At 35.8% G+C, this 16,012-nt stretch overlaps 1 protein-coding gene across 1 annotated transcript in view; it reads left to right on the forward strand.

Moving 5' to 3' along the window:
• LOC131066305 (uncharacterized) overlaps positions 1-16,012 on the forward strand; it is an 89,503-nt gene that overhangs the window by 40,426 nt on the left and 33,065 nt on the right. Inside the window, exons 2-7 of the mRNA XM_058001035.2 lie at positions 13,813-13,926; positions 14,081-14,149; positions 14,403-14,422; positions 14,525-14,577; positions 14,829-14,859; positions 14,980-15,055. Of these exons, the coding sequence (XP_057857018.1) occupies positions 13,813-13,926; positions 14,081-14,149; positions 14,403-14,422; positions 14,525-14,577; positions 14,829-14,859; positions 14,980-15,055 (363 nt within the window). The remainder of the gene's footprint in view (positions 1-13,812; positions 13,927-14,080; positions 14,150-14,402; positions 14,423-14,524; positions 14,578-14,828; positions 14,860-14,979; positions 15,056-16,012) is intronic.

The raw sequence follows: 16,012 nt of genomic DNA on the forward strand, positions 1-16,012 counted from the left end.
TTTCTTGATTCTTCTTCACATAAAAGTGATAGCAATTGAAAATAACAGCAGTAACAACTTATAAAACAAAGTGAGAGAAAGGAAATGAAGTTTCTTGAAAGCACAAAGACTTCCGTCACTTCCTTCGGGACGGGACATCCTTCGGGACGGGACAACAATATCAAGCTCAAAGTCTTGAATACGTGAAATCCTATCTACCCTTTTCTATATTAATGATAACAAGAACAAAGTATGGCAACACAGTCTGGAATATCTTATTTTTCTCTACATAAAACAACAAGAACCAGTGTGAGCTCAAAGTCTCCCAACTATTTCTTATCACAAAATCTACTTCTACTTTCTCTCAAGAACAAGTGTAGACACAAAGTCCTACAACTTCTCTCAACAAAATATCTACTCTAACTAATACGAATCTCCAATACTTGCAACACAAAGTCTGCAAATCAAATTTGATTAAGCTCTTATAGAAACACTAGCAAGAAAGATAATATTGAACACAAGCTCAAAATATTTAGCACAAAGTCTCAATCCTTGAGCAATCTTCTTCTATTTCTTTCAACTTCAATTTACATATAAAAAGCACAAAGTTTTTCTTGCTGTAAATTTTAGCAGAGTTTACTTGCTTGCATTTCAAAAGATAAAGATTACAATAGACCCCCTCAAGTATTTATAGGAAGGAGTCTTGAGAAAAAGGTGGGAGGATCTCAACTAACTTGAGAAATTCTTTCAACCACCACGACTTACTCAACTACTAAGACTTATTCAAAATTACAAGTCCTATTCTAATTTGACTTGTAATCAACCAACTTGTAATTACAAAAATGCAAGTAATGACTTAGCTTGCAATTTACAAGATTGCTTTTACAAGTAAGCTTTGTCAACAAGAAAACTACAATACTAAAATTACAAATTTGAGACTACAACTAAGTGTTGAAAAACACTTATGTTACAGCATGTTTGGCCATGAACCCTTCAAACTTCTGGATGATCATTTGCAGTTCATCAGGATTCGGTTCGTGAGTAATCTTCGCAATGATCATGGTTTTCACAACAACATCGCTGCAATGAAAGATTGTGATGCTGTTCTTCTCAAGAGAAGACTGGATTTCTTGCAATAAGATTTGGTATTTCACCAAAGCTTGAATCGACACAGTTGAAAATTGTTCATTCCTCCATTCATGGTGAATCTTCATTTGTAGATATGAGAGAACTTTTTCTGGCAACAATTCTCCATTCCGATCCATAATATTACAAGAGGCTTTCTCACAACAAGAAACAACATCTCGCAACACTTTAGTGCGTAATTTCATGGCATCATCAATATCCTCAATGAGTGACTTGAGAACAAGGACTTTGTTCTCCAAGAGTTCTTCAATTTCTAGATACATGACTCTGGAAGGAATAATGTCATGTTCTGGAAGAACATTCAACTTTTCTTGAGGCATCTTGTGCCAAACTGTCAAATTGCCTTCAACTCTTTCCAGGTTCTGTTTGAAAACATCAGAAGGCTGGTTCAATTTTTCTTCAATGGTCTCCAACTTGATCATCATTTGGAACACATCTTTCAATACTTGAGTACATAAATCATGAAGCTGATTTACCCAAGAACCCAGCGCTTGTACCTTTTGAGCAGCTGTTTCAACTCCTTTGACCGATTCTTTTGCATTTGACGAAGTTGAAGGATTGTCCCCTTCATTAGAAGACTTGGTGATCCTTTGAATTGCGGCAACAAGTTGCACATTTTCCTCTTCTAGCTTATCCTTCTTCGCTAGAAGTTCATCATACCGCTGCACCAATGAGGGTACAGAATGTTGAGGATCATGTTTGACCACTTCATGCGTTTGTTTGCCCAACTACACCCTTGTGATCCTGTAATCAGCAGCTTGCATCTCTTCCCGTGGCTTGTCTACAATTGGCTCAACAATTTCAGCCACCTTCATTCTGTTACTATCCACTGTTACCCTTGAAATCGTCTTAGCTCTTTTGGCAACATTGGGTTTTGATTGCTTGAGATGCTGGAAATCAAAGATGTCAGGAGAGATTTCTTGCTTCTTTCTTTTAGGTGTAAAAGAACTAAGCCATGGAGGTAAAGCTATCAATTCTCCTTGAGCAACGATTGAAAGTGAGGGAGAAGCAGTTTCTGTTTGAACAATAGTCGTCATCCTGGGAGAAGTTACTGTTTGAACAACAACTATAGACTGCTTATTAACCAAAGGTCCTGATGACTGCATCATGAACTCATCAAAACTAGAAGCAGAAGTATCAATTTCTGACAAAGGGGCATATGCATTCTTCTCTGTGAGAGAAGTTTGAGGTATCCACCCTTGTTGTGCATTCTTCTCTTTGAGAGAAGTTTGAGGTTTCAGCCCTTGTTATGCATTCATCTCTGTGAGAGAAGTTTGAGGTATCAACCCTTGTTGTGCATTCTTCTCTGTGAGAGAAGTTTGAGGTTCCAACCCTTGTTCCAGCCTCTGCGAGTAGGTATGGTGGATCCACGCTCTGCGAGTAGGTATGGTGGATGTCATGTGAGAGACTCCATGACTTAGCATTTGTGTGTATTCACCCTCTGAGAGTAGCCATTGTGGTCAAACATGACGATTAGGTGATATGCTATCACAATGAGGTGATAAGCTTCTTTCATTCACATGAGTGTAGTCATTATGTTAGTGATCACGATGAGTGATGTGACTTTTAGAGATTAAGAAGGATTCCTCCCTAGCTAAGAGGGAGTGTTGATGATATAGCGTTGGTAGAAATCCTACAGGTCGACTCAGCAAGATCAAATGTGTGAATGGCCTATTGGCCTTACACATTTGATGAATCTATCAACTTATATTAATCCTTTAATATCTTTTTAAGTCACATATGCATTATCGGGTTTAATGATTGAACATACATTATTGAGTTTGACTTATCGGATTTGTTTCAAAGGGGCCGACTTTTGGTTAAAGTCCACCACTCCTCATTTGAAGGCATGCGATGCTTCATGAAGGTCATACCTCCTTGATGAGAGCCGACTCTTGGATATCTCCTTTCGACGGATATATATGGACGTGGTCTTCCCTCTTTGGAACAAAGATAAGATAGCAAGTTCGATCATAATCAGGCAGATCGAATTCATGTACAAGCAGATCAATTGATGGTGAGAAATTTATGTAACGTGCTCGGGGGTGACGATAAGAGCTTATCGTCTATGGCTGGGAAGGCAACAGATCTGATGTTTGCCTGTGGTTAACGAGCACTACCTTAAAATCAACACAAAGTAGTAAAAGACTTGTCTTTTCCATTTCGGGTTTTAAAGACCTGATTACAAGTGAAGGTTTTTCCCATTCCTTTGAGGTTAAAATGAAGATGATCATTCAAATTTTTTTCCTTATTCATCCGCATTCATTATCCTTGTTCACACTTTCCATTCTCATTATCTTTTCCATGTCAAAATTCCATTTTTCACACATCCTTTCATTTTTTGTATTACAAGTATACTTGCATTCGGGGTTTACAAACCCGATTGCGAATATGTTCTACCCCACTTGCATACTTGTAACACATCTCCCAAGATCTGAAATTGACCAAAAGCCAAGTTTCAAGTGTTCCTATTTATTCACCATTTTCCTCTCAAAAGGGATAGAGTTTTTCCCCATTGAAAATAAGAGATATGTTTCATTCGGTTTATCTTGATGTTGCTTTGACACTTCTAGATCTTTGTCGCAGCGCACCAGGTTCTTGTTCAATGATTGATTTATCGTCATCTTCCTCTCAAAAGAAGATGAAATATAAATATGATAAGTACCAAAACGAGATCTCTCCATCACAGAGAAAAATGCATTAACCGAATCTTCATGATGACGTGGCTCCCTTTGAAGCTGAAATGTTAGGCTCCCTTTGAAGCTGAAAAACAAGCTCCCTCTGAAGCAAATATCAACCTTTTGACCTCTTCGTCCAAGTTTACTGCTGACGATATGTTAGACTCCCTTTGAATGCTGATTCTTCCTCTGCGAAGAAATGCAAGCAATCTTCCTTCCTTGAATAGAGATTCGTCAGTGCCTGAATCTTGGGTAGAGTGACCACTAATGAAAAACATAATTCTAGCAGCAGTGCCAGGCACACAAGTCCCAACAAGCCCCGCGACCACGCTGAGAGCAGTGCCAGGCACACAAGTCCCAACAAGCCCCGCGACCATGCTGAGAGCAGTGCCAGGCACACAAGCCCCAACCAGCCCCATGGGCACACTGAGAGCAGTGCCAGTGCAATGTGCAGCTCTTGCATCTGTCTGCGCCGCCCACGGATCCTTCTGCAACTCTTCCAAAACCAAATTCAAAGTGAATTCACACTGGGAAGCTGGCAACAAGAATCGGGCGATGCTCTGAGCAGAGAGGCCGTCCTTGACGTTGATTACATCTTCAACAAACTTGCAGATAGCGTCAAGCGTTCTATCAATCTGCTGCCGCAAATTAGGATTGGGAGCAATACTAGACATACTGAGCCAATTATGCCCAACCATGCGACCCTCATTCGGATTGGCAATCTAACCAGCCTCAAACTCTTCCAAGGCCTTAAAAGCGCTTTGAAACTTGGGTTCCATTGCCTCGACGAATTCATCCATAAAACCCATTCGGTTGACATCGATATACAATCCGAGCTCCTTGTGCTGATAAAGCCAATCCAAGTACCAATTCCATAGGGCTGCGGGCTCCGTCTCTAGCCCTTTCTTCTTCTACAAAGAATTTGTATTAAGCATAGAAACCTTTCCAGCCACAGCAACTCAAGTTCGAGTCACAAGCTGACATCTTTCAACACTGACAATGCCGAGCTTTAAAATCTTGGACGAAATCCTGTGACTGGGCAGCAGACAACTTTTTGCACAGGTTGTTGTCTGCATTTTCCCATGGAATTTCAGACGCAAAGGATTTTGGGCCATCATACTTGTTCTCGAGGCCTGGGGAGATTCGATCCCCTGATTGCCACCTAATTTGTTTAGACGCCTGATCGACGCCACTGTGAAGGGCGAAGGTTAGCAAGTGTAATCGCTGCATTATCCTCTGTAGTCACCTTTCGATCTGGAAGAGATCTTAAATCTGCAATTGTTTGTGATTGAATTTCCCTTGAGAGCACAAGATCTACCTTCAAGTGGTTAGGCTCTATAGAAGGAACCCGCTTTGATACCATGTTGATTTTAAGGTAGTGCTCGTTAACCACATGCAAACATCAGATCTGTTGCCTTCCCAACCATAGACGATAAACTCTTATCGTCACCCCCGAGCACGTTACATAAATTTCTCACCATCAATTGATCTGCTTGTACATGAATTCGATCTGCCTGATTATGATCGAACTTGCTGTCTTATCTTTGTTCCAAAGAGGGAAGACCATGCCCATATATATCCGTCGAAAGGAGATATCCAAGAGTCGGCTCTCATCAAGGAGGTATGACCTTCATGAAGCATCGCATGCCTTCAAATGAGGAGTGGTGGACTTTAACCAAAAGTTGGCCCCTTTGAAACAAATCTGATAAGTGAAACTCAATAATGTATGTTTAATCATTAAACCCGATAATGCATATGTGACTTAATAAAGATATTAAAGGATTAATATAAGTTGATAGATTCATCAAATGTGTAAGGCCAATAGGCCATTCACACATTTGATCTTGCTGAGTCGGCCTGTAGGATTTCTACCAACGCTATATCATCAACACTTTGAAACTTCAACTTTTGGCAAAAGATGATGAAGTCTTTTCAGCCAAAGGGGAAAAACTCACTTTTTCATCTTACTTGCAATCGAATTCTAAAAACCCGAAGGCAAGTAAAGAGGGAAAAAATGGAAGGGGAAAGACAATGCAATTCTTAAATTACATTCAAGACTTGGATAGAAATAGGAAGATCTCTCTCAAACCCGAATTGAAACAAAAACAAAACAAACAACTTCATGATGATCAATCAAGGAATTTCAAAACAACAAAAATAAAATAAAGACAAAACTGAAAACAAAACATACCTTGCTTGATCAAGATGCCCTCCAAAGAGATGGAAAAACTTTGAAAGAAACAATCAACTCCTTAAATAGAAGGCAGAACCAAAACGTTGAAAGCCTAGCCACGTTTTTAACAAACTCGGATTTCAACAAAAATCACCAAAAAACAACATCCAAGGAGGAGGAGGAATGAGTCAAATCGCCTAGTAGACCACGTGTTGAAGCAAGGAGAAGAAACGTTTAGGTTAATGAGACCAAAATGCCTCCATACAAGCTGCAAAAACAACCATGAAGGGGAAAAAAGTGGCTCCAAAACCAGCAAAAACACCTTGCAAAAAGGGTAATACGTGGCACATAAACCAGCAAAAGAGGGATAAGAATCACCACGCCTCCTTCATGAATGCATTCTCCCACAAAAATCGGTTTGCAATTCCTCCAAAATTCGGATTCCTTGGAGAAAAACCAACTCGGGTTCTTGGAGAGAAGGAGCAAGTTTAAAATACAAGCAAAAGACATGAAATTGGGTTTTCAAATCCCCTTTACAAGTTTTAATTTGCTTCACTTTTAAACTCATAAGGCAAAATCGGGTTTGTGAGAGAAAAGAACAAAGAAGACATGTCAAAATAACTTGTAATAGGGAAATAAAATCCCCTTTACAAGTTTTAATGACTTAAAAAAAGAACTTGCCATAGGGAAATAAAATTCCTTTTACAAGTGACTAAAAACATTAAAACATGTAATAGGGAAATAAAATCCCTATTACATCTCAAAATCACTTAAGTAGGAACTTTTGAAAGAAATTACAAGTTCTTTTTAAACTTATAATTTTAAATTCACTTGTAATTTGTCCAAAAAGTTCCTACAACTTAAAAGACATAAAAAGAAAGGGGGAAATAAAAAGTAAGTTACAAGTTTTAAATAAAGTGTACTTGTAATTGTTTTAAAATTTTAAAATTTCCCTACAACACTAAAACAAGAGAAAAATAAAACTTGCAATCAAAGGAAAATTTTCCACCTACAGTCAGGAAGAAAAAACCCAAAATTGAAGAAAAAACATAGCAAACGAACTCAAAATGCGATGAAATATGAAACGTGGATCGAGGATGGACTGAGGATTAAGCTAGTCCAAGGGCGAAGCAAAATTTTGCCTCGGGAAGTGTGCCTCAGAGTAAAATTTTCTTTTTTAACAATTTTTTTTAAAGGGGTTGTCTATTTTTGTGAATACAAAAATACGGACAACAATAGTTATGTTTACATGAGTAATCTTTGATTGACTAAAAATGGGATAGTGATAATTCCTAATGTAAATGAAACCCAATGGAAAAAGGGAATTGGACTTCTTAATCACTTCACTAATTTAATAGTTACCTTAATGAATGTGACCGATTCATGGTCAAAAGACATGAGTAATAGTCACGGGTGTGTCTCTCCCAAAAGGTCACAAAGATTGGGAAGTTTAAATAGGCTGCAATCTCCCTTGGCAAAGGGACAGAGAAAATCAGAGGAAAAATGGAGCATATGGATAGGAGAAAAGAGACGTCAGTAGGTATGGTAATGGATGATAATATGGTCTGCTGTTAATACAATTTTAGCATTGTTAATTCAATCAATATTTTTGATATAACTTAATATCATTAATACAATTCAATGTAATTAATACTAATAATTTAAATTAATATGGTTATTACAATTAATACAGAGTATTCATACAAAGTTAATTCTATCAATAATATTAATGCTGGTATTTATAATACAGTTGATACAATTTAAGAATGTAAAATAATATTAATAAGACATGTTTTAGATAAGGATAAGTGGTTAACATAATCTAATATAACACTGCTAAACAATACATTACTAGTATAGCATGGATGATATAAGGTTGGTATTAAATATGATATAAAAAGGTTAATGGAATATATCATAATGATGTTAATAAATTTCTGTTTAAACTTATAAGGGAGAAGTGGGAGAGTTGTAGGAGGAGAATGGTGTATGAGCATTCTTCTAGATTCGCCACCTCAAAGTGGGACAAGATGAGCCCATAGAGGCCAAAGGAGTACAAAGGGTACGGTCTTTGGGTCTAGGAAGAGATGGTTTCTAGGGCACTCTTTGCAATCTTTTCCCTCTTCTCCACCATGACTCACAAATACAAGAAGTAAAATTGTTAAGTTATTAGGATGATGACTAGATGAGGGTCAAAGGCCACCTATAGTAGCTTCCCTACTATCTCCGCATGGATCAATTGTTGATGTGAATCAATCATAAGAGGTGAGAGGTTAATATGATGGAGGGGAATGGTTTAAAACCCTCACTAGGTACACCACCTCATGATGATGGTTAAGGACCATCGGTTAAGGACCACCTGAGGCCATAGAGGATAAGGTCCTGCAGTTGGGCGTAGGGTAGAGAATACTTGGGGCACCTCATCATATCTTCCAACTCAACCCCCGTTATGGTTGAGTTTCCATGTGATTGTTGATATTGGTTTATACATATCCTAACTCTAGATTTGGATTTATTTCATGAGTTATATCTACATTGTTGTCAAATCTCATTGCAGGTTTCGTAAAAGTAGGCTTATCTTATTCTTAAATGAAGATTATATCCCTAACTATGTTTGCCCTTGTTTCATTTTGGATTTGTGAATTTAGGACAAAAACTAGGGCATTTACAAAAAGGGACATTACACAAGACCAAAGACATGAAAGAACTTGCATACACAAATACTTAAAGGTATGGACTTTCCCTTTGCAACTATAACCTGGAATATAGAGTCACTACCCTAAGTCCATCTTAAGTTTGTTTTAGGTTTATCTTTTATGCATGTCTTAGAGTCTACAAGAAAATAATAATTCCTTGGCTAGGATTCTTTGACCCACTGGTCTCTTTAGAGCTCCTAGAAATACAATTGACATCCCTTGCCAAAACAAAGAACAACTACACACCCATAACATTTTTGCCATAAAATTACTTAATAATCTCATACTTTGCAAATATTTCAAATATCTCTAACTTTGTCTACCTATCAAAAACACTCTTACTGAGTTAATTACAATGGTATTCATTTCAAGAACGAGAATACACGTAATAATGAACTAAGAAAACACAAGCATAACTTAGGAATTTACACCAATCTCATTTCTTAATTATAACAAGCTTTCTCATCATGAACACTTCATAAAAATACGATTATCCTCACATTCCAAAAGTTGACATAACAAGTAAAAGATATAAGCTATCAAACAAAACATAGAACATGCCTGATTGCTTTGGAGACCAGCGAAGGAAAATGAATGAGAGTCTCAGAGTCCTTCCTTGAAATCTGCTTTACAAACTTTCCAAGACTTATCCAAACGAGAAAAAAACACCAATGAAACCCTCTTCTAATGTTTCTTCTCAAATGGAAGAGAAGTCCTCTCCCTCTCAAGACTACCCAAAAAGACCCTTTTAAAACCCAAGACTATTCTATTTACCGAAAAATTCTGATTTTAAAATTATCCTTTCCCTCCAAAAATGAGGGCAATTTAATCCCCATAACCAACTGATAACAAAAAGATGGTTATCACATTTAAAAACATAACCGAAAATATTAAATAGATTCCAACCAATAAAATTCAAAGTTAGAATTTAAATTAATATAATTTTCTTCCTAGTTATCTTGCCAAAATAATTGGCATTAAAAATTAAGATATTGAAAATACATACTAAAAACCCATTCCCTAATATGCGGGTTAATTACAACCAAAATAACCCCCACAATACTATAAAATAGGCTTATAATGCAATTCTAAAAGGTGCTATTAAAAAAGGTGGGGTGGTTTATTAGTTTTAACTCTCACCCCATGGGAGTAGGGTGTGCTTGATAAAGTCCCCACTCCCTTGTAAGTTGGGCACAAATAATAAAAATCAATTACCATGTGAGTAGGGTGCACCACCTATGGTCCCCCTCACACTTAACACATACCATGTACCTCTCACATAATTACTCACTTCTACCAAGGGTTGTTAGCGCATTTACCTAATACCACTACGTGGTATTTCCTGCATTACCTCACCACTTACGTGGTGTTGCCTTGGATGCCCCACCACTATGTGGTGGTCTAAGGACTTTAATATGCCCCCACCACTATGTGGTCAAAGTTATATTATGCGCCCCCCCCTTAAAACTGATTCATAATATATTTGATATATATATATATATATATATATAGATAGATAGATAGATAGATAGAGAGAGAGAGAGAGAGAGAGAGAGAGAGAGAGAGAGAGAGAGAGAGAGAGAGAGAGAGATGGTCTAAGGACTTTAATATGCCCCCACCACTATGTGGTCAAAGTTATATTATGCCCCCCCCCCCCCCTAAAACTGATTCATAATATATTTGATTTATATATATATATATAGAGAGAGAGAGAGAGAGAGAGAGAGAGAGAGAGAGATTCGGGACCAAGACCCTGTAGCTTTCCTAGTAGCACAGACAGAAGCACGAGCAGATCCATACTTTCATGATCCACAGCCAGTAGTAGCAGCAGTTCCACCGGTACGAGTAGCATACCTATGAGCATATCCAGATCTAGACCCAGTCCTTTCTTCTATAGATCCATCAGAACGTAGATCCATCAGTGGATCCAGTAGCATATAAGCTAGAAGCTAAGGGTGTAGTACCAGAAGCACCGATAGTAGATGCAGTGTTTGATCCAACATCAGCACTAGCCCTACTATTCTAAAGGGATCCAGCACCATAATAAGTAGAACCAATTATATATATATGCATGTAAAATAAACTATCAGTTTGATAAAAAACAATAATTTATATTATTAATTACTTACTCATAAATACATAAAAATATGTAAACATATACATATATATATGTAAAATAAACAATCAGTTTGATAAAAAACAATAATTTATATTATTGAATACTTATAAATACATAATTTACATTCATGTATTCTTACGTATGTATGCACGTGTTATTTATATATCTATTTGCTCACAATGTAATGTCACGTTCCTAAAAACATATACATATAACTATAGATTTATTTATTTTACGCATGAACATATACTTATTGCTCTTATTACTGAAACATCCAAACGGCGAAATAATCAAACTTACAACGACGATCTCACATCCTACACATTCTGACTCAAGATCGTCTTTAGGGTTTATGAAGACTTTAACCAAAATAAGGATAAAGACCTAAAACTAAAGACCAAAGTACTTTCTCGAACTCACTAGCAATTAAGTGCACAATGGACTAGAGATGGCATCGACACAATTCCCACTCATCTATATTCCTCTCCCTGTTCTTTTTCGGTGATGCTGACATGACAACCTCTTCTCCTGGATAGCACTTGGTCAATTCAAACATGTGATTAGACAACATTCAGTTTTAGGGTTAGGTAAGTAAAATTCATCTTGCGTAATCAAATATACATCCAAATAAGCATTTCTGAACTATGCCATTGCAACTTCAAGAACATAATTAGAATTAAATCGACATCTTAACTTGTCGTTAACAAACATTCATTCATAATCACGATTCACAACAATTACACACCATTTACCATGATAGTAAAAAGTAAAATTTTCCAAATTGGAATGAAATACTATGTAAAATTTGGGGATGTGACAAGATGAAAGTACTTAAAGGATGTTTGTTTTGGCGTTTCTGAAATATACATGGCAATTTACTATTTTTTAAATGATTCCATCTCAAAGTAATAGTTTTGCATTCTTACATTTCAATCTTCTATGGACATCATTGGAATTCAAAATTTTCCAGTCTTCTGTTTTCAAACACATTGTTATTTTGTCTCTTATGTAAGCATCAAAAGAAAAATGAGTGCAAATAATTGGCCTGTTCGTAACTAGTGTAGAGATCTCCAATGATTTTGGAGGAGTTCAAGTTTGATGAGATCTTGGGATATTTATGGTAGTGTTATGATTGATTCTACTTTCTACTCAATACTTTACTCAATGTGGATGATTAAACATATTTATGTATTCTTATAATGGTTTGGAGTTTATTGAGTATTCATTTGATTTTATGTTTAGTTCATCATCATCAACAATGTGGAATATCACAATGTTACTATCTTTTGTTTTATTTTATTTATTTGGCCAGGAAGAATATTATATTAATTTTGTTCGTGATAGTTTGGCACCCATTTAATTTCTTTAAATGAATATTTATTTTGGTGTTTCTGAAATAGACATGGTTTCTATAAAACTCCAGTATACAAATGAGAACAGCATTCCTCTTCCTGCACCCACAATTTCTGGTGACTACATTTAGATATAATATGGCGATAACCTTATTCATTTATTCACATATCCTAATTATAATTGCATCATCGTCTCTATGCTAGTAACCATACCCCCATGTCTCTAGGTACCTCTGCCTCTTCCTATCTTGTAGAGGAAAGGAAACCATCTCAAAGTGATCATAGTAATCAGAATGAGAAATGGAAACAGATTTATATAACACGCAATTTGAGAAATTTTAGAGTTTTTCAAAATTTCTTTTCATACATTAATTAAATTACCATAAAAATATAAAAATAATAAAAAAATTAACTAGAGTTATTTTAAATATAAAAGAGAAATCAATTATATGTATAATCCAATGTAACTGTTTTTAATACACACACACACACACACACACACACAGACAGATATATATATATATATATATATATATATATATATATATATATATATATATATATATATATATATATATACATGTATATGAAATATCATACTAAAAGCTAAACCTGTACATGTATATGAAATATCATACTAAAAGCTAAACCTAATAAAATCTCTACCAAATGCGTCTCAAATTTAAACAAATGAGTATATGCAACATTAAAGGACAATATGATGCAACAGGGTTTTTGGAAGGGCAAGCAATAGTTTAAAAGTTTTAAACTGTCAAAACAAAATGCAAAACAGGAGTACACCTCCACCCTCTAGAAGACAGCTTTCGATGGAGGTTTTGATGGGCATCCTTGCAGAAAGGGAAATTGCCACGAGAGGCCTAAAAATGGCTTTTAGGAATGGAGATGCCATTTCACCCATTAAAACAGGAAAGGGGGGCTTCCAGATTTTCCAGTCTCAATGTTGTCCAAAGACATTCTTTGCTAGTCCCTTATGCAGCACCGAAAGAAAGATGAATGCTAACGTTTGGCCTGTTTACAACTTAGTTAAATTTTGGAGGAGTTTAAGTTTTTATCAGATTGTTGCGATATTCATGGTAAGCTTATGATTGCTTCTATTCTCATATTTTACTCAATGGTGAATAAACATATTGATGTAGTTCTTATAATGGTTAGGAGTTTATTGTGTTTTCCTTTGACTTTACAGTTCATCACCACAAATAATCTGAAGTAGCACAAAGTTGCTAACTTCCATTTTGTTTTATTTCTTTGGTCAGCGAGAATATTATATTAATTATTCTGGTAATGATTTGACATCCATTTAATTTCCAAATTGTTTCTGAACATACAATAATATTCTATATTTCATATTATTTATGCAAATTGAATAGCCATACTTTTCCTTTGCTTTATACTTGTGGTATTCTGGTTATTATTTCTTTATGGAATCAATACTTGGTAGTCTTGGCGAATTGCTATCTGTGATTCTAAAAGCTTGTATGAGTTTATGTAGAATGTGTATGCCCTCTGTATTTTAAAAGTATGTTCTAATGTGTTTTCAGTTGTGTTCAATGCTTTGTGGAATTCCTTTGATCTTTCTTCCAAAGAACAATAATTCTTAATCATCTGTAAAATTTAACTTATATGCTATTATTTTTGGTGTTCAAAGCAGTGCTTTCAGAAGACATGGTTAATGATGGCTACAAGGAAATCGTAAACATTGATATTTCCTCTGTTGTTATTGAGGCTATGCAGAAAAAGTACCAGGATTATCCCCAGCTAAAATGTATCCTTTGCTTTCTTTCATAATATTTATATAAGTTTTTACCTGTCAGTCATCTATATTTTGTGTTTTGTGTATCTATGAAGATTTCCGAATGTGTATCCTCTCTTTAAAATGTTTCACTCACTCCACCATGCTTTCCTGAGTAGACACACAGATGCAACAATGGATGTCAGAGATATGTCAGCCTTTGGAAGTAGTTCTTTTGATTCTGTTATTGATAAAGGTATGGGCAGAGTTATGCTGTTGTAGCTTCTGTCTTCTTCGGAAAAAGGCTTGTACTGAAACTTCACTTCTCATTGTCAATGATTTGAATTCTCTTTTCTTTATGTATGTGCTTGAGCATTTTGTATATGCTCCTGCTAGTGGAGCTGAGTTAGGGAGAGTTTGAAGTTGAAGTTCATACTAGAACAATGTTCTGAATTGTCTTTTGTGTGATTATTATATTCAATGACATGTACGCGGCTCTTATTCACCAGGAATGTTAGATTCCCTCATGGTAAGCTTTTGGTTATCCCTGGCATTGTCTTGATTGGTTGTAAAAAAGGATAAAATGTTGATGAGAGATATCACTCTAAAATTCTTCTACTGCCTTCTGCAGTGTGGATCTAATGCTCAACAAAGTGCTAGGAAAATGCTTGAGGAGGTTCGCAGGTATGCATAGTGTAGAGTTTTTAAGTAAATAAAAAAATAAGTGATTAAAATGGCAAGAATTGCAAAATGATAAACCGGGAATAAAACAGGTTAAAACCAACAATTCTTTGAAAAAGCAAAATAAATACTTAGTGTGAATAATCATGATTGATCAGAAATTTTGGTAACATGGAGCATCATTATATTTTGATTTCACTGGAGTGCTTTTGTTTTGAATTTATAAATTTCTAAGTATATAATTATTGCTACAGGGTTTTGAAGCCAGGAGGTGTATATATTCTGGTAATTTGTGCTGTACAATTTTTTGGCAGGCAGTTAATTAGTTCTGTTAATGAATGTTTTCACTATCATTCTATAAAATGATAACCTGGAAAATTGATGCTTGATCTGCTATTTTTACAGATTACCTATGGTGGTCCTCATGTCCGAATTCCACATCTGAAATCACCATTGTGGAAGATAATTCTTCATGTTGTAGGTTTGTAAAATTGAACAAAGCTTCAGGATTGGCCATTTTTTTAAAATGAAAATATTGGAGTTAAACGATAATGGTATATAGTTATGTTGGATAGTACTGCTACTTAACATGTTCCTTGAGATGTCATGTTCGTTTTCTGTTTCCATCCTTATTTTCAATTGGTGAGTCAGGGGTTGCCAATGGTCACCCACTCATGGAAAGCAGTATAAGCAGCCACATCAAAAAACTATAAGTAACTTAATGAGTTAAAATAGCACCATCAAATACAGGATTGAACTCTATTTATGTGTTTTTAGTATCATATATAAGGTTTCCAGTTATATCTCTTCCAAAGGTCACTTTTGATTAATCTAACCCACATTTATCCTTTTAGACAAAATTGCAAACCCTTCATAATATTCCAGATTCATATATAGTTACTGTAAAATGAAGCATTTTTGTGCCAGACCTGATATTAACAATTTTTTTTCTTTTCTGCTAACCATACACAAGATTATAAATGGCAGATATAAACATAATGTTTCAGACCAGAAACAAATTTACATTGTTTTGATGTTGATGTAGGCCTTGGCCTTTGAGAATGCCAGTGAGGGAGATTAATTGCCCATTTATGTTGGTGCAGATACTAGACCTGCATTGCCTTGATATGCTCCTCTTCTGATAGCTGTGCAACCTTAGTGGAGAGTACCAATCCAGAGCCAACATAGTCTAGTATCTGGTTTGACATGCTTTGGAAGGGATTTGTAAGTGGCCTACAGTTTTTTAGAATTGGAAAAGGTAGAGAGCTAGACAAACTCCGCACTTTACAATGCAGAACCCTTAAATCTTTGACATTCTAAGTAAAGTCCACATTTTGGCACTGCCTTGCAAATACTTTTGTACCATTTGTATTCCATTCCTCAACAGATTCATCTCCTCTTCTGTGCAGAGCTCCCGAATCTCATAGGGGGGGGGGAT

The sequence above is a fragment of the Cryptomeria japonica genome, chromosome 8, assembly GCF_030272615.1.
Source record: "Cryptomeria japonica chromosome 8, Sugi_1.0, whole genome shotgun sequence".
Taxonomy (NCBI): Eukaryota; Viridiplantae; Streptophyta; class Pinopsida; order Cupressales; family Cupressaceae; genus Cryptomeria; species Cryptomeria japonica.